This window comes from Lolium perenne, chromosome 6 (genome assembly GCF_019359855.2).
Source record: "Lolium perenne isolate Kyuss_39 chromosome 6, Kyuss_2.0, whole genome shotgun sequence".
Lineage (NCBI taxonomy): Eukaryota > Viridiplantae > Streptophyta > Magnoliopsida > Poales > Poaceae > Lolium > Lolium perenne.
The window spans coordinates 199,529,412-199,553,874 of NC_067249.2; the positions used below are offsets into that span (position 1 = coordinate 199,529,412).

The 24,463-nt window shown below is 44.7% G+C and overlaps 3 protein-coding genes across 3 annotated transcripts; 2 read left to right on the forward strand and 1 right to left on the reverse strand.

Moving 5' to 3' along the window:
- Positions 1 to 953: 953 nt before the first annotated feature.
- LOC127306434 (uncharacterized) lies at positions 954 to 5,270 on the forward strand. The gene is made up of 8 exons (XM_051337070.2): positions 954 to 1,396; positions 1,521 to 1,644; positions 1,967 to 2,096; positions 2,704 to 2,740; positions 2,831 to 3,074; positions 3,946 to 4,063; positions 4,150 to 4,242; positions 4,432 to 5,270. Exons 1-6 carry the CDS (start codon positions 1,151 to 1,153, stop codon positions 4,032 to 4,034), a joined length of 870 nt encoding a protein of 289 aa, XP_051193030.1. The 5' UTR covers positions 954 to 1,150; the 3' UTR covers positions 4,035 to 4,063; positions 4,150 to 4,242; positions 4,432 to 5,270.
- A 1,190-nt stretch (positions 5,271 to 6,460) lies between these two features.
- On the forward strand, positions 6,461 to 7,939 carry LOC127306433 (peroxidase 2). The gene is made up of 2 exons (XM_051337069.2): positions 6,461 to 6,894; positions 7,006 to 7,939. The coding sequence occupies exons 1-2, from the start codon at positions 6,619 to 6,621 to the stop codon at positions 7,753 to 7,755; spliced, it is 1,026 nt and encodes a 341-aa protein (XP_051193029.1). The 5' UTR covers positions 6,461 to 6,618; the 3' UTR covers positions 7,756 to 7,939.
- A 3,442-nt stretch (positions 7,940 to 11,381) lies between these two features.
- Positions 11,382 to 14,516, reverse strand: LOC127306432 (diacylglycerol O-acyltransferase 2D). Its single transcript, XM_051337068.2, has 9 exons — positions 13,959 to 14,516; positions 13,781 to 13,855; positions 13,602 to 13,687; positions 13,349 to 13,455; positions 13,072 to 13,227; positions 12,853 to 12,939; positions 12,499 to 12,596; positions 12,267 to 12,354; positions 11,382 to 11,836 (listed from the first exon to the last, which is right to left on the reverse strand). The coding sequence occupies exons 1-9, from the start codon at positions 14,153 to 14,155 to the stop codon at positions 11,735 to 11,737; spliced, it is 996 nt and encodes a 331-aa protein (XP_051193028.1). The 5' UTR covers positions 14,156 to 14,516; the 3' UTR covers positions 11,382 to 11,734.
- Positions 14,517 to 24,463: the final 9,947 nt, after the last annotated feature.

A 24,463-nucleotide genomic window follows, 5' to 3' on the forward strand; every position in this document is an offset into this window, starting at 1 on the left:
GGGAACTGATGAGGCGACGGCGACGATGCAGAGCAGCAACCGCCGCTGCGAGCCGTGGGCGGCGACCATGTGTAGCCGATACTGCCGCAGATCCATGAGCGGCCGCTGCCCAAGCCCTCATTTCCCATAACATTTCCTCATTTGTCCCCTCCCCCTACCGACGCCACGCTTCTGCCGGCGGGACAGCGCCGCCCCACCGCTCGCCATAGGCTCCTGCTGCTACAAATAGCCGCTCCCTCTGCTACAAGCGTCCGTCGGCTCTGCTACAATCTCCGGCCAGCTCTGCTACATGCTCCGGCCGGCTCTGCTACAACCTTCCGCCGGCTTTGCTACACGAGACTGCCGGCTCTGCTACAATCTCCGGCAGGCTCTGCTACAATCTCTGGCTAGCTCTGCTACAAGCGGTTGTCGTCTCTGCTACAATCTTCGGCCGGCTCTGCTACATACTTCTGCCGGCTTTGTTGCCGCAAGCTTTCCACCGTCGTCGCTTACTGACGCGGGCCGGCGACGCCAGTGCTACGACCGACGAGGGGCGCTGCTGCGAACAGCGACGAAGATGCTGCCAAGAGGGGTGGTGCTACTGTGAGGAGCGGGGCCGCCGGCGACCGGAGCTTATCTGCGCGAACGGGGGCAGTGCTGCTGGCGGGGCTGAGGTGCTTCAAGCCGGCCTTGCGATGTCGTCGGCGTTGCTCGAAGCCCGTGTTGCCCAGCCTACGTAAAGGGTCGGGAGGAGGAGATGGGACTACTTTCCTTTTCTTATTCCGTGAGACTGTATAGTTGACCGTATCCAATGGTTAGATCCGTTTTATCGGACGGCTACGGACCCGGGGGATCGGGGGATTTGATCCCCCGGGGGACGCTCAGTGCTTTCCTTCTAAAAGTCGAGTCGTTGGCTGATCTTTTGTTCCCTTGTGGTCTGGTCCCCGTAGGTGGAGGCGCCAACCGGACCCAAAACCCGCCGCCCCAATCACAACCCTCTTCTCTTTCCCCTCGATTGTCGCCCCCCACCTTTTCCTTCCACTCCGCCCCCGATTCCCTTCTCCCCGCCGCCGCCGCCCCAATCCATTCGCGCCGCCACCCAGAGGCAGCGGGGTCGCCGCGGGCCAAGATCCCCTCCGATCCCCGCCTCCTAATCCCCGCTCCTTGCCAGATGGCGCAGCAGCAGCAGCACGCGGGGTCGGCGTCCGGCTCGGCGTCGGCGTCGAGCTCCAGCTCCGGGCTGCACCTCACCGCCTCGCCCTTCGGGGACACCACCCACACCAAGCTCTTCGTCGGCGGCCTCGCCTGGGAGACCACCAGCGAGAGGCTCCGCCGCTTCTACGACCCCTTCGGGGAAATCCTCGAGGCCGTCGTAATCTCCGACCGCCACTCCGGCCGCTCCAAGGGATACGGCTTCGTCAGTACCCGCTCTTCCTACTCTATTTCGCTTCTGTTGATTCTGCTGCATCTTCGTGTTGGCCTTTTGTGGACGCGCTGTACCGGTGTTGGTTTGCTGAGCTATTACATGGTCGCCTCCCCAGGTGACCTTCCGCGATCCCGAGTCTGCAACCAAGGCCTGCGAGGACCCGTCGCCTGTGATCGACGGCAGGCGGGCCAACTGTAACCTCGCGTCGCTAGGTCGCGCCCAGCCCTCCACGCCTCTTGGTATTATATTCTCTTCTACGGAGTATCTATTAACTTATAAGCACATTTTTAGATCACGGCGTCCAAGTATTCGATCTTCACAAGTTTTTCTAGCAAGGTTGTTCTACCACCAGTCTCTCCTAACAGAAATTATACACAAGCCCGTGATGCTTAGTTGCTTACTCTGTAATTCAGTTAACCCCTATCCTGTCCTGTGCAAAGTAAATCAACAATTCAACTAGGGAAAGCAAAGGGCTACGGCTTTCATACCTAGGTTGCTCGCGCCGGTAATAATAGCCTTCTTTCTGTATGCATGTGGTCTGAAAACGTGCACTCTCTGTAGGGCGGCCCAGATCAGCTGGCTCCTACTTTGGTGTTCCCGTTCCAAGGGGCGTTTATGTAGGGGGGTACGGTCAGCACCGACCACTTCCATTTGGGTACTACCAGGGATTCACGCCGGTTCCACAATACAGGTAAGATGATCTGTCTGATGTATGGCTCATTGACTTTACAGATGATACAGCTTTGTTGAAAGTTAAAACACAAGTTTTAAACAATCTTAGTGGCATATTAAACTGGCATATAAGACGACTATGCTCAAAATTTTCATCTAGTTCCTAGATTGTCTGGTCACGACTTTCAAGTTGTTTTTAGGCATCTTCGTCACATAGTTTCAGATGAACTTGTGCATGTCTTATATTCCGTTAACACTTGCATTTCCTTTTTTTTTTTTTTGCATTTTTTAACTACCAAGGTTCTTGATTGAGAAACATATGTGAACCATCAAATTAAAATGTCACCACACTTCACGAGATATTTTCTCTATTTTCTTCCACTCCCCTCTTTCACCATCTATCACATGAGCACATAAGTATGACTGGATGCATTTGTTTTGCCCACTTTGTGTAGGTTGCTCATATGCTTTTCCCCATGTAACATAATGATCCCACTCCTTTACCCCCTTCCATTGGAAATGATCAAATCATCAAATTCATTTGTGTTCATGGAGCAAAATATCACCGTTCGAAGCCAATGAGAACTTGAGAAGTGCATTCAGTTCATTTTTCTCTTATTTTGCAGTTACTCCACATATGGGACCGAGTACATCTATCCACAGGTTAAAGTGTGATAATGTTAAACTTAAATATTCTTGTGGAATGTATGTCATACAAGGCATTAACATATTCTGGAAAATGTCTCTTTGCAGGGTACATTAAACCCATATGTTGGTCAGCAATTTGTTCCAGTTTATGGAGTCTCAACTGCGGCGGCTAATACTGCTAACCAGCCATTTAGCCAATTGAGCCCATCGATTTCTGGTGGGTTCAGTGGTTATCCGACGATGCATGGTTACAATATGCCAGGAAATCATTTTGTTCATCTCACTGGGTCAAACTTTAATAATTCATCTCCAACACATCGTCCCACCATTCAGGCTCCCTTTTTAGTAGGTAAGCTTTCTCCAGATCCCATTTTCCAGTACATGTTAGCCCTTTTTTTCTTGTAAAGAAAATCCTTTCAAGTAAAACTCGATATAGTTTATCATATGTGTTCAGTAAGTGTGCATCCTGACAGTTTCTAGGTTCCCATGCAGTGTTGCATGCTCTGTTAAGCATCACAAGTTCCATTTAGCATGGATATAGTTTTGTTCATATTTGCTGGCAGGTGGTTATTTTTTGTGTCATTTATGGCCATAAGTATTTACACATGCTCCACTGTATGTTGTTTTACATATTTTAAGACCAACTATCAACATAACAAATGAGAAAAGAACTACTCCCTCCGACCCAAGTTACTTTTCGCAGCGTCCATGAACCTATACAGATTTTAGGCAACATTTTGCCTAAATCTGCGACAAGTAATTTGGATCGGAGGGAGTATTTAAGTATTTTAGGGAAGCAACAATTAGTTCTTTGCTGTAGTGTAATTGAATTACATCCATTCCTCCAGGTAAGTTGAAAGCACATAGGCATCACAAGTTCCATCTATATACTTTTTCACTGAAGTTTTCACTGATGCAACTACGTTATAAATAGATTTCAACTGTCAAATGTGTTATTGAAGTTGTATCTGTCTAGCATATTGCATCAGCTTCTTGAAACTTCTTTTTGACAATCTGATGTGCAGTTGGTGCTTGGTGGTCTAGTTGAGATACTCACCTGGGTCTGTTAGATTCCAGTTGCATTCAATAACATATTCTTTCAAACTAAACTATTATGATAACATAAACACAATTTCCCATCTTTCTTCCTAAACCTTTTGCGGCTTTCTATTTTTTTTTTATCTTACGAATAATTATGTGTTACTTGGCTTTTGGAGCAGCACCGGTTCCCTCCCATCCACACTTAGTCGTTCCAGCCCACTCACCACAGTTTACACAAGCTAGTGGTTCAGACCAAAGAGCAAGCTGAACTATGCCCCCAAACATTTATACCTTGAGGTTTGCTTTCTCTGGGTCACTGTTATCTTTTTGCTTGTTGACTGTCTAGCTGTAACTGACGCTGGAGTTTTTTTTGTTCCTACCAGGTAACTTTAGTTTGCAGCAGGACTAAAAGAGCAGTGCTGCTGCATTTGCAGCACTTGTTCTTACCTCGCAAAAATCATCCTTGTATTCATAAGGTATGTATCATATCGAAAAATCATCCTAGCATTCATGATAAAGTGCTTAAATGCACATGGATAATGGTCTCCTAACTGGTTCCATTTGAGCAAACATATGTTTGTTTTTGTTCGTTTGTTGATACTGGTTCTGTTCCTGCAATTTGGTTACTACTTGTTGATTATGATTTTTGGGATGAAACTCTGCAGGCTGTCCTTACCATGATCGACATATGTACCTGGAGATCATGACGTGTCCCGATGGATGGGGCAATATCCCAAGAGTAACGGTTGCTCTTGTCAGTTTGGCTTGGTTCAAATCCTGTCTGTGATCATTGATGGAGCGTGAAGCACCAGATACAGAAGTATTGATTCTGTATCTGACAGGTCATGGAGTATAATGGATGCTGGAATGGAGTCCAGCAACCCTGTAAGGTTGACTAATCCCCTTGGATTAGTCGTGATGGCACTCAGATGACTATCCATCTGAAGAATCACCAAGTTAGAGTGGCTTAGTGTCACAAGTCCTGAGTCTTGCACAAGCAGAAGTCTTGTGTTAGTCTGTTGTCGTTGTCATGATCTATCCTGGAAGTTCGCACTAGACCTACTGATAGCCAAATTATGGATCTATGGTGAGCTTACGCAGGATGATCAGTTTACCCAAAGGGTGGTGGAGTCTTGGAGACAGTCCTGCCTGTGTATCCCAACTGGTAATTAGAGCTTCTCTGCGTTACTAAGCGACTGGTAGTAAGATCAAAAGGCATTCATACCCGTTGTACAGTTGGTAACGGTTCCAGAACTGTTATTCTACATTTACCATGTCCTGGGAGTTCTAATTTACTTCTACATTGTTCTGAGCTTTGGCAGCTCCAAGAAGAGTCTTGTTGTATTTAAAATAAAACCGTCTGCTGAGAATCCAGTGATGTGGTGTGGCATCACTGTGGATTCACAAACTTGGCGACGTTGGGTTGTGCAGTCATGTATATTGAGTGAACTAGGGATTCACTAAAAGTTCTAAAAAATGTCTGTTGTATTCTACATTGTACCTATGTTCTTTTGATTTATGAACAAGATAATTATTCCAAACCTCCAATTTCTTGCTTTTTTGGTACCTGTAAGCATTGGCTGGGGTTTCTCTATAATTATTTAGTCTCTTTCATCTTTGATTATTTATAATCATGTATATTCATATTATGTACTAAGATATGATAGGTTTTCTGACAACCAAATATTTATGCATGTAACATCTTAAATCATCTTAACTTTGTGAACAATTTTTTGTTTTGCTATTTCAAATTATCACACTAATGATCATATGTCTTGTTTGTATGTGATATTTTATTTCCACATACAATTACTATGTTTGAAGATTTATCGGTTGTTGTCTACTAATAAAGAGGGTCCACGTAATTAGTGTTCAAATGCTAGGTTTCTTTGAGAATATGCATGAGAGCAAGGATGGAGGAGGGAGAGTAGGTAAAGAGTTCCCTGTTTTGCAGGAATGGGGTATAGGTCTCCAACGACTGGTTCATGCCGTATAGGTCTCCAACGACTCCTCTTCATTTAACTAGCCAGCTGGACACAGAATTTGGTTCGAGTTGTTTGAGCTGACAGTGGACACACAATGATTATCCTGCCTTAACCGGGTTGGTGGCCGTAGCTGGTTGTGGGTACTTTGGTTAGACTAATTTAGGAGATTTGCACTTGCTGGAAGGAGACAAAGACCAGTGATTCCAGGGACGCAGCAGACTCAGTTAATGTGGTGTGTTTTCCTCTTCTCTGATCTGGGCCAAGTGATGCTTTCGTTTTAACAATGCGCTAATTGTAATACTGCCTCAGCATGAATCAATTTACACAACCAAGTTATGCTGCCAACCTTTTCTAGGATCCAGCTACGGTTTTGTTTCAAAAAATGCTTTTTGCATTATTCTGTCCTATAGTTCCATCTTAGCTGTTTGTACCACTTGTTTCCACATAACTTTTAGAATACTAATTTCACATTTTTTTTTCTCATCCGACTATGTTTGTTAGATAGAAAGAAATTAGAAGACACCTAGTCATCAAATGCACGGGCTAGCAACTAGAAGAACCACACAAAGAGTAAAGGCCAATGTCAATCATTTGAGCTTGTATGTGAGACTTTTCTTTTCTCGAATGAGTTGTGTGTGAGATTGTGCTCGCCATGTTCCAGCTTGACTCAAACAAACTACATACAACCCACCAACAAAGAATTTTTATTTTCGGATGAACCACAATCCGTGCATGTTCTGAAGGTCAGCTTAGGCCTATAAGTAGGCATGCAACACACTAAGTTTTCTTCACCCAACTTCGATCGTTTCCCTCCAACGGTCTCTTGGGCTGGTTCCAGTAGTAGTCTTTCAGAGCAACATAAGAATCATGGCTAGTGATAAGCTTGCCGCATTGGCTTTGCTGCTAGCATTGCTTGGTTGCGTGGCCTGCACATGCCAAGCGAGCTACGGATATCCCTATCCGTCGTCAGTGCCCGCAAAGAGCACTCCTCCTGCTGCCCCGGCACTCAGCTACGCTTACTACTACAGGACATGCAAAGGAGCAGAAAAGATCGTGCGAGATGTTGTGCAGGCGGAGATCAAACGCAACCGCGGCATCGGCGCTGGACTCATCCGTCTCTTCTTCCACGACTGCTTTGTCCAGGTACATAGATACTCACACCATCTATCACTTCTAACCTAGGAAACATTCCTGAAGGTAGCTAGCGTTGATGTTTACTATTTGACACGATGAATTCATATATCCTCATTTCAGGGTTGTGATGCGTCGGTTCTCCTTGACAAGACACAAGCCAATGAACAGACTGAGAAGTTCGGCCTCCCTAACATAGGCAGCCTTCGCGGGTTCGAAGTAATCGATAAGATCAAGACTAAGCTCGAGGCCAAGTGCAAGGGTGTCGTCTCTTGCGCAGACATTGTCGCCTATGCTGGACGTGACGCCACCTACTTCCTCAGTAATAAGAAGGTATACTTTGAAATGCCGGCCGGCCGCTACGATGGGCGCATCTCTTCTGCGAACGAGACCCTCTTCAACCTACCCCCTCCTTTCGCCGATGTCACGTTGCTCGAGGCTATGTTTGCAGCAAAGGGGCTCAACCTTGACGAGATGGTCACCCTATCTGGTGCGCACACTGTTGGAATCTCCCACTGCTCGTCCTTCGGTGACCGTCTCCCGCGCAACGCCTCAGACCCAAAGGCCATGAACTCTAGGTATGCCAAATCTGTGACAAGAAAGTGCAAGAGCGGTAGCTCTACGGTGGATCAGGATATCTATACCCCTAATACCCTAGACAATCGTTACTACAAGAACGTTCTCAACCATGAAGTGTTGTTTACATCGGACGCCGCACTCGAGTCGTCCAAGACAAAGTATTTGGTGAAACAAAATTTGAAGCCTTATTTGTGGGAGGCAAAGTTCAAGCAAGCCATGAGGAAGATGGGCGGCATCGGGGTGAAGACCAGCGCTAATGGGGAGATCAGAAAGAATTGTCGCCTTATCAACTAGTGACCTTCATGCAACGAAATCGAGACTATGGTGATGCATGCCTGGTCATCATGGCTCCTGGTGCTTGGAAACCGACCAGAATAACTTCATGGTTTTGTATGTACTATATTTTTTCTTTATATACTTTTTACTAAGGTTTTCATTCATTCTTGTTTTACATTTGATTTTACTGGAATTATTACATGTGTGCTTCTATTGATTAATTAATGAGAACTTTATTGTGTTTCTGTAAAGGGAATTTTTAATTAAATATGTTTTTGTCATCATTCACAATTAAGTTTTTTCCTTTACAAGCTTTGGGCTGTGGTCATTGGTAACTCTGCAAATTTATGGGTACATGTGGTTCACAGATCCGATTGTAGATTTCAGCTTAATAATCCAAAAGGAACGATCAAAATAAATTTCATTTGTGCGAGTTTTATGTGAGAGCATGTGGATGTCTAGCTACTTAGCTAGCCCTGCCCCCTGGTCAGAATAGGGTGGTCTAATCACGCTGCTGTTGCAAGCATGAGGAAGAGTTACTGGATAGAGCTCCCTGTTTTGCGGAACCTAGCATTTCATATCGTGCAGGACTAGGAAACAGAAGTCTCTGCATGTGTATATATGTATTCCTGTGATTCTAGACAGCAATAATGTCTGGAAAGATACCGTGTTGTGTAATTCTGGTGTTCGCTTGTAGTTTCTTGATGATGTCTACAGCGTATTAGTAGTGCCTTTCTTCTTCACTTTCTGTTCAATTCTCAAGTTGGGATCTGTTCTCAAATCCTTGGTTTCCTTGTGCTGATAGTAATCGCCCCAAAATATATGTGGTTTCCTTCTTCCCTAACGTAGGTGCCTGCCACAGTTATTTCAGTAAATAAAACCAAAATAGGCTGAAAAAAGAGAACAGACCCAGACCTTTTTCTCTCTTGCATTATGATTTGACATAGGTGATACATAATTGGGATGGCCTGTCTATTTGGATAGATTGACAGCCACATATTTTTGTGGTAAGGCTGTGTGCATTGCTGGATGCAAAGGGCCGGGACTTTGTTCCCCATTTCGAAAAAATATTTTTTTTGCGGTACCGTAAGATTTTGTAATATATATTTTATTTGAATATGTTGAAGAAATAACTCTAGCTCATTTGGTTAGGGAAACAGATGTACAACTCAGCCGCTCAGATTTAAATCTAGCAACCTAGATTCAAATCTCTAGAGACATAGATTTAAGTTCTTTTTTTCAAATCACTATAGGGGTTTTCCTTACATTTTTCTTATTTTTTAAAAACATCCTGTGTATTTAATATACAATCACTTTGTAATCCACGGTAGACTATGGGGCCTATTTGGTTGCTCGAAAGGGTGTTTCTTGTTTTTAGTGGGCCAAAAATCGCTCGTTTGGTTGGCTAGGTCGCACGAAAAAATTGCATCGCACGAACTTTAAAGCGGACCAGAAGTTAGTCCGCGAGGAACGCTCGATTCGTCCGTTTTTCTGCGACAGGCGCTGGCGAGCACAAATCGGTCGGATTCGTGCGCGGGGGAAACATGGTGGAAAAGGCGAGAGCTCCCTATTTAGGCGCAAAGTAGCCTCACCGCCCGCCATACTCGTTCAACCTCCAGCGAAAACGAGATTCCCTTTACCGAAGAAGGCGACAGTGGTGGCAGTGGTGATCTGGATCTGCAACGACGGCGGCGAGCTAGATCTGCGGCAGAGATCTCCGGGACCGTCTCCTGCAACCTCCCCGACGCGTTGTCTAGCTGGTTTGCGAGTTCTAGATCTCCTGGAGCGGCCACCCGTCCCTGCCTCCATCCCCTTCGTCTCCGGCTTCGGGAAGATGCGGTCGGCTTCAAAAAAGACTGTAAGCTCGAGCAACCTACTTTCACCCCTCCTTTTAATGGTTTAGCGTAGAAACATGCCGGTTTAGCTTAGATTCGTGCCAATTTAGCTCCTAATTTTGCAACATCAAAATGCCTAGGCCGAGAAGATATTTCTTCAAGCGGGTACCCTTGTAGCTGTAATTCAGGCATACGCGAGAGCCGTGGGTGTTTTGTATGGGTGTTAAGGAATGGGTGTTTTGTATGGACAGCAATTTCTCAAAGGGTCAATAACTGACCCATACCACGCAACAACTAATTTCACGAAAAACAACAAAGATACAAGTATGTCTAACACGAGATCGAAGTCTCTAGGAGAATTATACATTTTTTTAGATAAAGTAATTCAAATAAACAAAATAAAGAAAACATAGAATTGATAATTAAATTTTACAAGACCTTAATCTTCATTATCAGATGGATTAAGGGCATCGAGGTGTTCCTAAATTGTCGGAAGCGCCTTGGCCACAACTTCCAGGTTGACTTAATCGCGTTGACATGTTCTCATTTTTCCTGCCTTGCTTCCTCAAGAGCCTTGTGAGACTCTTCCTCGAACACCTCCATTTCTTTCTCCTCGGCCAACCTTCACATCGAAGCCCTGAGAAACTAGCGTCCAGTTTGATTTACCGACCAACACTAGGAAGGTGCACATCGGGAATTTGTAGTGGCACCCCATGAACTTGTGGCCAACATCTATGCTGTCGTATGTCACGAGGCGACGCGGGAATAGGACACAACCACACTTCTTCCGCCACTTCTCATCGATGTCATTTCAGTAATCAGTCTCGATCCACCTAGGCACCTTTGTCATCCTCAGAGGAAAAACCCAATTATTTTTTAGTGAAGCATTAAACCCCAATTGGATCTAGATTGAAGAAAACATATTTGAGGAAAAAGATTGAATGAAAAAAGAAAGCATACGAATACCACCACCACTACACTCCCTTTCATGCATGGCTCAATTGTTGATGACTCCGCCAAGGGCTGAAGATTTGAGGCCTGGCGGGCGAGACAAAGGTTGTCAGAGAGGATGAGTGGCATGCGAGATCGAGGTTGTTGGATAGGATGAGTATTGGTGGCCTCTCCATAAATACTCGATAGTAAAAGAGCGCGCCGGTGGTGGGACACACCAGTCAACTAGTCATGTCTGAAAGAAAGCGTGACCCGTAGTTGGTTTTTGTTCAGCATGGAACCAACTTCTAACAATGATTACAATGCACGGCTCAAATGTTTATGCCTCAATTCCCCGAGCTCGACATTAATAAGCGCCGCTCTTTTCTGATACCAACCACGACACTAATATGTGTTGGTACGGACTCAGTCACGAGTCACGACGCATAATTATACGCCTTCTTATTTAATTTATGCGGAAGCTGTATATGCCAGGCGAAAACTTCTGCAGGCGACAAAGGTTTGTGCCGTCCAAAATCTCAGCTCGGTAAGGTTTTTTTTTTTTGTAGTGTATATTACATCAATCATAATGTTTGCAAAGAGATTATAGTGGGATGTGGTAGAGATGTGTTGTATAATGGAGAAGTGCCTCCATGACGAAGGAGATTGCCACGGCAGCTCACAACAGGGAGGCGATGCAGCCTCCTAGAGGCGGCAGCCCGTTTTCCCCAAATGTTTACAAACGAAACAAATACCGAAGAACTGCTCGCCACAAGACATTCTCGCCTTTCAGCATATTGTGAGTAAGAAAGATATGAGTGATTTCTGCTCTAAAGTGAGCAAGCTCAATGTGTTCAGCTCTTGCTAGACAGACGTGGCTTAGATAAAGGGAGAAAAATAATCCCTGAAGGCGCTGAGGCAACTCTGAATTAAGCTCAGGGAAGGGGTGCTACTACATGCTATCAAGTTTGATCCTTTTCTGCTACTCCCCACCGAAACCAACATATGGTACTTGAAAGTAGAGGAACTCCTGAGCGCTTTATGAGCAAACAAATATACATTTTTTTACATCCTATGTGTTTAGCAAGCCACGAGCGCATATGTCATTCCAGCTGCTTGAACTTCACATATTCTAAGCTACTGTATCATTGTGATGGCTCTTGAAATGAAAAACACTCCAGCTTCAGTGAACACAGCTTGCAAGAGCTTATGGTCGGATGATGGAACAGCCGTCATAGTACTCTTAATTTGAGTTTGTCATATCCAGCTTTCGTCTTGTACTTTTCGAATAGTTCTTGTATCGCAACAACGAACTGTTCATGAACCTCATTTATCTGTAAACCAATCCATACTGCACTTTAGAATCTTAAACAATACAGTACATGATTCCAAAACTTGTTTTCACAGTGGCGAAGCAATAGAAAGTCAGATGATGATATCATACTGTAGTACTTTAAAGAGATGAACTCATATAAAACAGTCCCCAGCGATTAACAGATTAAGACCTTGGTTTAGATAGAGTCCAAAATGAGAAACAAAAAATACCAATGAGGGGGTCCAACAGTGTCATTGTTTTATTGTTTATTAACGGAGAATTTAACCCATAGAATGCACAAATGAACGTATGGGTTATGACTGGTACATATCCTCTCATTTTCCAGTTATGTTTGATGGCAAAGCACATTCACATTGCTCAAAAAATAAAAATTGGTCGAAAGCTAGAAAAATAACAATCATTGATAGAATACCCAGAATGATTCTCACCTCATCATAGGTAGGCTGAGGATTTTTCTTAACCTCAATTGGTTTCCCAACAACCAGATGCAACGGTGTGGCAAAAGGGATGGGGGTCCTGTGTTACAATGTGCAAGTTAGGCCATGCAAACTCTTGAATGCCAATAAGAATGCTGAACAGAAATTATTTTCCATATATATAAAAAATTCAAATCAGTGGTAATGTACAAAAAAAAGATGACATGTAGATGAACTGGCATACCCGAATTTACCCCAGAAGATAATCGGAGTAAACTTAATTGCTCTAGCAATCTTGACAATTAACTTGCCACCTGGCCTCCACCACTTATACACAGAGCCCTAATAGACAATAGGATGAAGAATAAGCGGATTGAATACCATGAAATAATTTACTGACGGTGCAAACAAAGATTCAAAAGTCGATCAACTTCAGGGCATAAGATCTGCTAAACGATTTCACTGAATTTAGGGCGTATTCTTTCCAAAGTTAGGTAGCCTCTTCAAGTTTGCAACCATCCACTCCCATCACTATTTATTAGGCACCCATGAATGAAAGCAACAATATCGCGTATCATGTGGCAAGAGGTGGCGTTACCTGTCCGAAGCAGAAAACGGGGACTAAAGGAGAGCCTGTCTCCATAGCTATCTTAACAAAACCTTTCCTTGATTTGAGAAAAACAACCTGTCAATTGCAAAATTTGTTCATCATTATCACACTCACTGGAAATGTATATGGTTCCACGTAGTGTGACACTTGATAAAATGCAATATTCTCATTGACCACGCAAGAAAAAGAAAAAACAGCGCCACAGACCTCTGAATCATGATCCATGTGAAGTATCTCCTGCACACCTCCAGGCACAATGATGCAAGTGTAACCAGCACCAAGGTAGGAGTAGAAGCTCTTCCTGGACGCAGGAACCAGACCCAGCCACGTCCATATCTGCCTCAAGAACGGGGTGTAGAACACCTAACACCAACCAGACGCTCACCAGTTAAGAGCACAGCTACTAACAGCTTACTTGAAGACAGAATTCAATTTGACACGGACAATGTGCTTGTGGAGTAGGAAGGAAATCAGGGGTCCTCACCGCGCTGCTTGCGAGAACCTTTATTTTCGGCAATGGCATGAATCCAACAAGGTCAATAAGGGCTCCCAAGCCGATGGGCAGAACAGAGTGGGGTTCATAGCCGAACACTGCAAGAAACAGAACAATGAATTCAGAAATCTATCCGGGGGAGGCTGCCATCTCTCTCCGCATCTTTTATGTACTTGACTTGTTTAGCAGACTGAAAAAGGGTGGTAGATGTGACGATTCAAGCATCCGGAGACGGAAAGCTCACCGTAGGCTCTTTTGGGGTCAAAGGCTTGGTAGTCCTCCACATGTAGAGTGACGGGGAAGTGGCCGATGACGTTTTGGCTTACGAACCTGCAGCAGATGCGGTCCTCAGGATGTGAGATCCAGCCAGCAATGCAGGCGGGTTGAGGAAAGAATCGAACAGGGAGGAGGGAGGGAGCGAACCTGGCGATCTTGCGGCCGATCCTGCTCTTGTCGCTGACGGGCACGAGCATGAAGAAGAGCTGCGTGGCGAGGACCCTGCACCGTCGAACACGAGGGTGAGCGAGGGCTGGCTCAGTACGATTAACCGGCAGCAGCGGCAGCAAGCAGAGGAGAAGGGGAAGGGGAAGGGTGGACTGACATGGCGGCGATGCGGCGTGGGAGGAGGAAGAGGGCGGCGAGGAGGAGGAGGACGTTGAAGTGGATGGCCCCCAGCCAGAGCGCCAGCGCCACCGTGGTGCGCAGCCGCGAGTGGGCCGTGGCCCGGAACACCGTCGTCCCATCGGGCGCTGCCTCGGCCGCCCCGCCGCCGTTGCTCAGGCCGTTCCCCGCGTCCATCCCGCCCGACGGGGGGGAGCTCCGAGGCCGGGGTCGGGGGAGAGAGAGAGAGCGCGCGAGAGGTTTCTTCTCGCGCGGAGCCCGGTTCTCCCGCGTGCGTCGCGCGCTCTCTGGACTCCCGTCCTCTCCGGCAGATTTTGTCCGCGCGCGCGGGCGGAGTCGTCCACCTCGATCCTTCCTGCCTGCCTGGCAGCTTGCTTGCGCGTGCCGTGCCGCCGTGCCGATCCTCGCCGCGCGGCCAGCAGGCAGGCCGGAGGGCCGTCGGATGGCGCGCCCCGCCCACGCGGCCGCCTTTGCAGCCGGTGCCGTGCTCGTGCGCCGCTGTACGTTTGACCCTTTTTGCTGCGTAAAGATGGCTCCTTTTGCTTGATCCCACGGCGGCGTGTCGTGTGGGCGGCACGGTTGGCTTATTATTTATTTTCCCCGCACGCGGCACGCGCGATGCCGATGGACTCCATCCAGCGGATCTCCGCCCAGGCTGGTTGGTACAGCTACAGTAATGACTCGCAAAAACATGTGGAGTCCATCGATCCATCCTAGTGATTTACCGTAACAAAACACTCTTTCTTTTTTACGGGAAAAACCCCAAAGGTTTTGGAAACTACATTGCTCAAACAGCGGTGTGTACACAATTTCATGAAGGACCCTAGAATAAGCTATAATTACAGACAAGTCCCCACTCTTGGAAAACATGACCCCAACCGAAAAATACACTTACAATCTAGTTCTTCTTCGCCACATACCTATAAACGTCAGCAACAACAATACCACCGGGGACATGGCCACTTAGGGTAGAGCTATCAATGAGCCCAACATCGAGATAGAAGATCCTCCGGACCCGGAGGAAAAAAGCTCGAGTCGCCAACGCACCCCGAGCGCGGAGTGGTTGCAATCGCCATGGCTAACTTCGGCAGAGCACTTCAGTTGATGGACAAATCCAGGCTTCACCAAGGCAAGCCCATCCACCCCGTTGCTACAACTACCGTGACAACATGTTTGAAGTAGACAAACCTTTAGATCCCCTCGAATTTGAGCTCTGCCGAGCTTATTTAAGAGGTACCCGCCCTCCTTCTCCATCCTCAGCAATAGAGGACAGAAGGAGAGGAGAGCTTCCCTGAACCAAGGTCACTCCTCGTGGGCGACTAAGACCATTCACGTTTTGCGCAGGCATGGCTGACCCCTAGCATAGGCAACCAAACAACAAAAATTGCATAGAGCATGCTTGGTAGGGGGTTGGTGCGACGGGCATCCAAATGTGTCCTTAAAGGTGGATAATGCCAAAAAAACGGGAGAGAACTCCATCCCTCTGAATAGACAACAACGATGGTTAGTTGATATATGCATTTTGCATCACACATTTATATGACATACGATCATGTTTACGCTTATATATATGTGCATGATTATGAAGCTATTTATCAAGTTTTAGATGATTTACAAGGTTTTCTTCCAAAGTTCTAGTGTTTTGGTATTTACTTTTTGGAGGCAGAAAAAACATCTTTTTTCTTATGTTTCTATTTCAAGGACCTTAAGAAGCTCAAACAATTCACGGTAAAATACAACGAAAGATTTTCGTCAGAAGCAAGAGATGGAAAACTAGACGGGCAAGAGGGGAGTGGGCCCCACTATGTGGCCCACCTTCCTAGTCGTGACATGGGGGGCCATCTAGCCCTCGTGCAATTCCTCGCCCCTCCTTTTTACGAGGTCCTTCGTCTTGGGAAAAAGGGAACGTTGTAATTTTTAGGGACTTTTCTGAGGCGATGGCGTAGGCGAAAGTCCTCTTATCGGGAGAGGAAAATGTTGTTGCTCCGCAGCAGCCCTGGAGAGGAAATTGAAGCCATCCTCATCACCAACTCCTCCTTGCTGTAGGAGGGGAATCTCTCCAGCAACATCTTCACCATCTCCATCACTATCACCATCTCTGAGATCAACGTCACCACCTCACAATTTGGAATTTGGGTAGGCTGGAACCCTGTGTCATATGTGTAATATTTATGCATGATTGTACTTGGCTATTTGGGATTATTTGGTGGTGAAGTTATATTTTTAGATTGTGTTGTATTCATTATATCAGTGATCATATTCATGTTTAAGAGTTGAGATTAGTTCCCCGCGTTCTAGAGGGCATATGATTTCATAGCCATGATTTTATATGATATGGGTTGAGTATTTGAAAGTTCAGAGATGGTAAACCTAGAGGGGGGTGAATAGGTTTCTACAGATTTTAATTTTTTCTTTGCAATATTAGGCTTTGCGGAATATAAAGGTGAGCCTAATGCGAAGGCCCTCACAGGTAGTTATATCACAAGTAAGGAGTCCGGTTAGAGATAACCGATAGCACGCGGAGACGAGGGTTTATTCCCGTGTTCCCTTCCTTTGCAAGAAGGTACGTCACGTTTGGAGGGGTGGAGGTCCCACGAAGGATTCCCCACGCCACGAAGGCTCACCCTGTTCTCCGGAGCCTATCCCACGAAGGAATAGCTCACTCACTTGTGGTATACTTTGAGGTAGCCTCCAAACTTTCACAATCTTGTCAGGAGCAAATCCACAGCCCGGATGCTTCCGGACCACTCTTGCCCACCTAGGGTTTCCAAGGAACCCTAGAGAGCAAGCTTCTTGATGAATACAAGGGGGAATGAGATTTGGCTTGGTAGAACAGTAGATCGGGCCCTCCTCTATCGTTTCCCCGGAGGGATTTGAGTTTGGGTGGAGGAGGAGGGAGATCTGAGGCTTTTGGTGTTTCTAACAATGGAGTATGAGAGAGAGAGAGAGCTCAAGAACAGCTTGTAGTGTAGTGCCTACCCCTTCAGAGGTAGAAGAAGGGGTATATATAGTGTCACTTGAAATGTGGCCGTTGTCAACTTGCCACCTCACCTTTCTCCCCGAGATTCCCGATCAACCGGACCAGAGACCGGACCGTCCGGCGCAGGGCCCGGTCCGACCGGGCTAGGGACCGGACCGGCCGGTCCAAACCGGGCGGCAGACCAGACCGAGACCGGAGCGGTGAAGTGTCGCGCAATACTCCTCCCGTAAGGCATCAGCGCAGGAGCCGGTTGGCGTCGGGGCGCCCGGTCCTGCACCCGGTCCGACCGGGCGGCTGACCGGAAGTGCCCGGCCCAAATCGGACCATTGACCGGGGCAGCTCCGTGTCTTCCAGTAGCCCTCACGGATGGCATCAGCGCAGGGGCCGGTTGGCGCCGGGGCGCCCGGTCCTGCGCCCGGTTGACTGGGCGGCAAACTGGAACTGGCCGGCGCAGGGGCCGGTCCGACCGGGCCTCTGATCGGCAGGATGCTGTAGACCCCTTTTTGATTGTTGTCGAAGTGGGGGTCTCCTTTAGCCTTCTTGTTCCTTTGATACACCATTTATGCCTCTTTGGCTAATACCTGGGATTATCCTTACAAACATGTATTAGGCCAAATACTCTAGCACGGTGTCATTGTTACCAAAATAATGGATAAGGGTAAAATACCCTTACAATCTCCCCCTTTTTGGTATACGATGACAAATCGAGCTAGGGTCACATATAGATATTATGATAAGCTCTAAACCTTGATTCCATATAAGATATTACGACAACTTCCCCATAATGTGTGCACTTGGAGAATTTGCGTTTGAATGCAAAGTGCACCATTTGTGAAATATGAGAAGCTCCCCCAATATCTTTAGGAAACAAGCATGGTATGGACATGTATATCAACATATATAAGCATAAAGCATGATCATCCTAATAGAGTGATTAAGCATACAAATACTTGTCCATACACGAATTATTCAAAGTAGCAAATGGTTCTTGAGAAAGCAAAGCAAATAAGCACAAGCCAAATAAGAAGCAAATAAAGTAACAATCATGGCTTGTGCCAACCAAACCAAAGAACCCGTGATCCTAGACTCTACTCTCTTCCCCCCCTTTGGCATCAGAACACCAAAAAGGCGAATAAAAGAGTAGGGATGCTAGCGCTCCCATCAGTATAACTCGGTCCCAGTGGATGGAGAGTTATCGCCATCACGCTCGTCATCATCATCCTCGCCATCATCATCCTCATCACCTTCATTCTCTTCTTCATCATCATCAGCATCAGCAGGGGCACGAGCAGGTCTAGGAGGAAGACCACCATGAGCATACATAGAGAGGTCAAAGTTCTGGAACATCTCATCACCAATGGGAGGCATCTCCCAAGCTGGTGCAACCACAGGCTCCATCTCAGGTCCAGAAGGAGGAACAGGGGCATTCCTTGCAGCCATGAACTCATTTTGGCGCCTCCTTGTCTCCTGGTTCAAAGCAAGACTCTTATGTGCAACATCATTGCTATTCTTGCACATCTGTCACAAGCTGGAGAAGAAGCGAGAGGCACCGCGCTTGGGGCGCCTAGAGTAGCTGGAGCTAGCTGCAGGATCATGTCGTTCCTTGGAACGGCACTCAGAGGGCATCATGGCTGGGATTTTCGGACGAGTGTCCTGAAGGGGGAACTTGAATGGTTCCATCTTGAGCATTTGATCTTGCTTGTTGTGGGGAGAAGGTGAAAGGACACGGATGTCGCCTAGAGGGGGGGGGGGGTGAATAGGCGATTTAAAACTTTTACGAGATGGGCTTAACAAATGCGGAATAAAACTAGCGTTTACTTTGTCAAGCCCAAAGCCTATATACTATGGTTCACCTATGTGCACCAACAACTTATTCTAAGCAAGAGTTCACCTATGTGCACCAACAACTTATGCTAAGCAATACAAGCAAGTATGTGATAGCAAGATATATATAACTTCAAGCACGATGGCTATCACAAGGTAAAGTGCATAAGTAAAGAGCTCGGGTATAGAGATAACCGAGGCACGCGGGAGACAATGATTTATCCCGGAGTTCACACTCTTGCGAGTGCTAATCTCCGGTGGAGAGGTGCGGTTGCTTAGTGCCCCCGAACGCCACAAGAGGCTCACCTTGAGGTGTGGTTGCTCGATGCACACCAACGCCACAAAGGCCTCACCCCAAGATGCGGTACTCACACCACACACCGAACGCCACGAAGGCGCCTCACCTAAATCTCCGGTGACCCTCGCCACAAAGGCCTAGGTCACGGTTCCACCAAGGGATTTCCTTCGAGGCGGAAACCGGGCCTTACACAAAGATTGGGGCACACATCCACAACTTAATTGGAGGCTCCCAACAAATCGCCACAAAGGCCTAGAATCCGTCTAGGGTTCCAAGAACCCAAGAGTAACAACTTCCTTGTTTTCACCACCACGAATCACCGTGGAGAACTCAAACCGATGCACCAAATGCAATGGCAAGAACACCACAAAGATGCTCAAGTCCTTCTCTCTCAAATTCCAACAAAGCTACAAAAGCTATTGGGGGAATAAGAGAGGAAGAACAAATAGGAGGAGGAACACCAAATTTCTCCAAGATCTAGATCTAGTGGATTCCCCTCACAAAGAGAGGGATTTGATTGGTGAAGATGTAGATCTAGATCTCCTCTATCTTTCTCTCAAATAGATGCAAGATTCATGGGAGGGAGAGGGAGATAGCAAGCTCAAAGAAGGTCAACAATGGAGGCAAAAACGAGCTCAAAACTGTTGGGGAACTTTGGGGAAGAAGACCCCTTAAATAGGGCAAGAGAAATCTGCCCGTTATGCACAAAACTCATCAAGACCGGAAGTTCCGGCCATTTGGGGCGGAACTTCCGCCCCCCGGAAGTTCCGGCCAACTTCCGAGTGAAGTAGGGCGCCCCCGGAAAGCTTACAGTATGTTTTCTGCGAGCAGATTCGTCATTTCCGGAAGTTCACCGGAAGTAGGGCGGAAGTTCCGGCCACCGGAACTTCCGGCCAACTTCCGGCCCAAAAACTGCTTCACGAAAACTTCAAGAACTTTTGCATCCGGACTCCGATTTTGATGATCTTGGGCTCGTTTCGAAGCTAGTAACAAGCTCTACAAGATCATGCAGGGAACCATCACAGTCCATCAAGGTAGGATAGAAATAAATGATGAAAGGTTTGACCTATCTAAAAAAGACATGCCGGTAAAACCTCCAACCTCGAAAATGCAACAACTTGAGTTAGGAAACTCGGATTTAGGTGAAACCAATTTTGTTGTAAAGAAGATGACAAGAGCTACCCCACAAAGAGTGAAAATCTTAATAACAAGTGGGGTAGGTTTTCTATGTATTTTAGAGTGAAACCTCTCAATACGAGAAACCGAGAAAAACTCCAATATCGAAAACGCAACAAGTGATTCATGCGGAATCCGTTTTCGATGAACTAGAGCTTGTCATGAGAATAAGCACAAGCTCTAAAACACCATATGGATAAGATACAAATAACAACCAAGAAAGATGATGCAAGGATGCAAAGGTTTGAGCTCTCCGAAGGATACGATCGAGTTACTCACTCGAGAGCCCTCTTGATAGTACGGCAACTAAACTATAAACCGGTCTCCAACTACACTATGAGACCGGTGAGAAAGAAACCCTATCAAGAGCAAACCTTATACTTGCGCATTCCACTTGAGCTCGATGATGACGATCTTGACCGCAACAAGATGGAACGCCTTTCTTGCTTGTGCTTGCTTGACGAAATCTTGTAGATTGCTCCCCCATAAACCACCATGGGAGAGCTTCTTCTTCGGCGCAACTTCACATATCCATGATCACCATATGGATGGCAAGAGTCAATCAAAGGATCTCTTCAAGATGGCTCATCTTGAACTAGCACTTCATTTCTCCATGGCAAGCTTCAAGCTTATGATCTCTTCGAGTTGGCTCATCTTGAACTTGCACTTCATTTCTTCATTCTTCATCATGTTGATGTCTTGAAGTAACTTGAGGGCTCACTTCATCTTCATCTTCAAGACATACTTGACACTTGATATCCTTCATCAATTTCTTCTTATTGCAACCTTGAAGCCAACATATGGTTCAAGAATTGCCTATGGACAACTCCTACAAATATAACTCAATGCAAACATTAGTCCATAGGGATTGTCATTAATTACCAAAACCACACATGGGGGCTCCATGCACTTTCAATCTCCCCCATTTTGGTAATTGATGACAATCTCTTTGAGAGGGTTTATATAAGGAATTGAAGTAACAAACAAGTTGAATATATAGAGCAAACTCCCCCATAATATATGCATGTGTGAATGATCTTGACTTTCATTGCATATATTGGCATTCAAAGCCTAGTGGAGTTTCCTCTAAATATTCAACTATGCAAAGCAACAAGATGCAATGCAATAAAGGCACATGTTTAAGCACAAAGCAAAGATATAACCAAATTCCCTTAAACCCTCCAAACTTCTCCCCCATTGGCACCAATTGCCGAAATGGGTGAAAAATTTAGAAGGCCGATATAGTGAGAGTTCCTCCATAGCGTGTGAATTTCTCATAATTTGAGAGGAATCAAATGCACGTATCCAATGACGAATATTCGGAAGGAATCACACTATAGATAGGATCAAAGATTGCAAAAAAGATAACAAAGTCAAGAAGCTTCAACAAATGAAGTAAGCAACCAAATGAACCACAAAGAAGATACCAAAAGAAAGATAGATATTATGATAAGATCAAGAAGATTGCTCTAAATAATATGAGGAAGCTCCCCAAGGTTTGTGCACAAAACTAGACAATTTGCATTGGAGTAAAAAGTGCACAAACATGGAATCATCACCCCCATAATATCATTCAAAACAAAAGGTACCAAGTGAATCAAACTCCAATGATCACCATAAAATAGTGCTCTAAATCAAATGAGGAAGCTCCCCAAGGTACATGCATAAATTAAAATGTTGCATTTGAATACAATATGCATAAAATGGAATCCTCACTCCCTCATTACCATTTAAAACACAATCATTTACAATAGATCATAGATAGAAAAATAAGCTTAACACTTGCAACAAACAAATAGTTGAGCAACAAGTAAGAGGCACCATAATAAAAGGCTCAACCAAGAGGATATATGAAAGGCATGATAAAGCATATTATAAGACTATTACAAGGATGAGCAAAAAAGCATCATCATAGTCTTCAATGAATTATATTGCTTAGCATGACCAATCAACATGCAACAAATAAATAAGATATCAAATGGAGATGTATCATCTCTTATGTGTATAAGTTTCTCTAAGTGGACAACATCACTAAGATATTTATCCACAAAGAAACATGCACACACAAAATAGACACACAAGACATATAGCATGATATCCAAAATGAAGTCATGCAATATACCAATAAGAATTTTTGCTTAATAGCATTGCCAAAGGCTCAATTTTATCTTATTGTACATTCATGAACTTCAACCACAAACACATCAAAGATATCACAAATATCAACAAGGGAAAGAAGATAGTTGAGATACTTTGAGAGGAGCAACAAGTATCACAAAGAAAGGATACCACAACAAATAACTCAATTTGCACTTTCATCGATATTGCACATGTGAGAGCCTTGAGGAATTGATATGCAATAAAATTGCTAGATAGGCATAGTTGGGATGGATGAATCATGAGCATGATTTAGTATACTTCCCAACAAATGCACTCATCTCAAATTACTCACATTCACAATAAAGAGGTTTCATTAAGACTTTTGCAAAAAGCACAATATTTGCAAATCAAGAGATTCATGCCAAGATGCAACCATAAGGTTGGATACAAGAAGAGTATGCATGAGAAGATACTTGTTACCAAGATAGCATTGGTGTGGATGTAGTAGATATGTGTTCGTTGACCATCCTAGCTTGCCTCAAGTTACCATAGAGTCACCACTTCTTTCCAAGAGTGAGACAGGCATCCAATGCATATCCATTGTACCTAACACAAAGGTAAGTACAAAATGGTCCCCAAACTAATTGGGTCCGAAGTAGTTAGACACACTACAACATATAGGAAAAATTCCACAATTCTATGTGCATATAGATATGAAAATGAATTTCATGCACATCTTAGCCAAATTAGGATTTGATGGAGTTTACCCTATATATTGGATCAAAGAAAGTAACACATGCCATAAGATATACATATATTAAATATGCATGCACAATACTTTCAAGAACCAAAGGAAGATACAATTTGGACAAAACACCAAATAAATCAAGAGACAATGGTTGCACAAATTATATCAAAGAATCAAATCAACACAAGATTAACTCCAAAGAATTATCTCATTATAAGAAGCTAATTAAACCTAAACACAAAGGAATGAGATAACCAACTCCCAAGAGAGCAAGGTTCCAACAAATAAACCAAACCCTCGAAACTTTTTATGATGGCACAAAGTACCAAAAAGAAAATTTTATGTCTCCCAAAACCAAATTTTTGATAAAGATCAAGAGAAGTTTAAGCATTATAACAAATATAGGAGAGCTCCCCCAAGATTAGTGCATTATCTAGGATTTAGAATATGGATACAAAATGCACAAAACTAGGATCATCACGCTACCTATATATACTAAAATGCCAAGAAAGTTGAATAGACAAATTAGATCCATAAGATGCAAGGAAGACATATGGGAGTCAAAGCAAAACAAATTCATGGCAATAACTAAGGCAATTCGAACACAAGAGCCAATATAAATATGATCAATAAAAATCTACCTCATAAAGATTACCAATTGTCCTAGGACAAGAGGTATTAGGAAATATTTCCCGGTGGTAGTTTGTAAGAATTCATGAGATCATATTTACAACGAATAAAGCATATGGTAAAAGATAAGAGTTAACCATCATGCAAAGATAGTTTCTTGATAGCTTCATTTAGTCATACCAATATGCAAAGCAATTAATAGTATTCATACCAACATGCAAAGCAATTAATAGTATTCATACCAACATGCAAAGCAATTAATAGTATGACTTGAAGCACATGGTTTTCCAAAAATGTATTGAGGGACAAGTTGTGAACGACCATGCCAAGAACAACTTTCACAAATAAGATCCACAAAGGTATTAGCAATGAAGCCATTTAAGCAAATTGGAACTTGTTTGAGCAAACATGCCACATAGGAGAGAGATAATTTACGGTATCAATTCTATGTGACACAACCTCAAACGTTCACATTTTCTAGGCTTGTAATATGCACAAAGCTTATTACTCCCTCATAATGTGATAAGGAATTTATTTTCACAAGAGGCAAATAAGATCCAAGTAGAGATATTAGTGGACATTAGAATTTGAATTTCTCATGAAGATGACATACCACATAGCGACTAATCTCGCAATATCAATTCTAAGTGATACTCCTCATGTACACACATTGTTTAGGATCATGAAATTCCCAAAGGAATATCACTCCCCCAAAATGGGATAGTCCAT

Coding starts and splice junctions, on each gene's coding strand:
- LOC127306434 (XM_051337070.2), top strand. CDS start 1,151: ATGGCGCAGCAGCAGCAGCACGCGGGGTCGGCGTCCGGCTCGGCGTCG. Junction 2,097..2,703: donor ACGCCGGTTCCACAATACAG/GTAAGATGATCT, acceptor CTTATTTTGCAG/TTACTCCACATATGGGACCG. Junction 2,741..2,830: donor CCGAGTACATCTATCCACAG/GTTAAAGTGTGA, acceptor GTCTCTTTGCAG/GGTACATTAAACCCATATGT.
- LOC127306433 (XM_051337069.2), top strand. CDS start 6,619: ATGGCTAGTGATAAGCTTGCCGCATTGGCTTTGCTGCTAGCATTGCTT. Junction 6,895..7,005: donor TCCACGACTGCTTTGTCCAG/GTACATAGATAC, acceptor TCCTCATTTCAG/GGTTGTGATGCGTCGGTTCT.
- LOC127306432 (XM_051337068.2), bottom strand. CDS start 14,155: ATGGACGCGGGGAACGGCCTGAGCAACGGCGGCGGGGCGGCCGAGGCA. Junction 13,856..13,958: donor CCACGCCGCATCGCCGCCAT/GTCAGTCCACCC, acceptor TCGACGGTGCAG/GGTCCTCGCCACGCAGCTCT. Junction 13,456..13,601: donor TGACCCCAAAAGAGCCTACG/GTGAGCTTTCCG, acceptor TGTTTCTTGCAG/TGTTCGGCTATGAACCCCAC.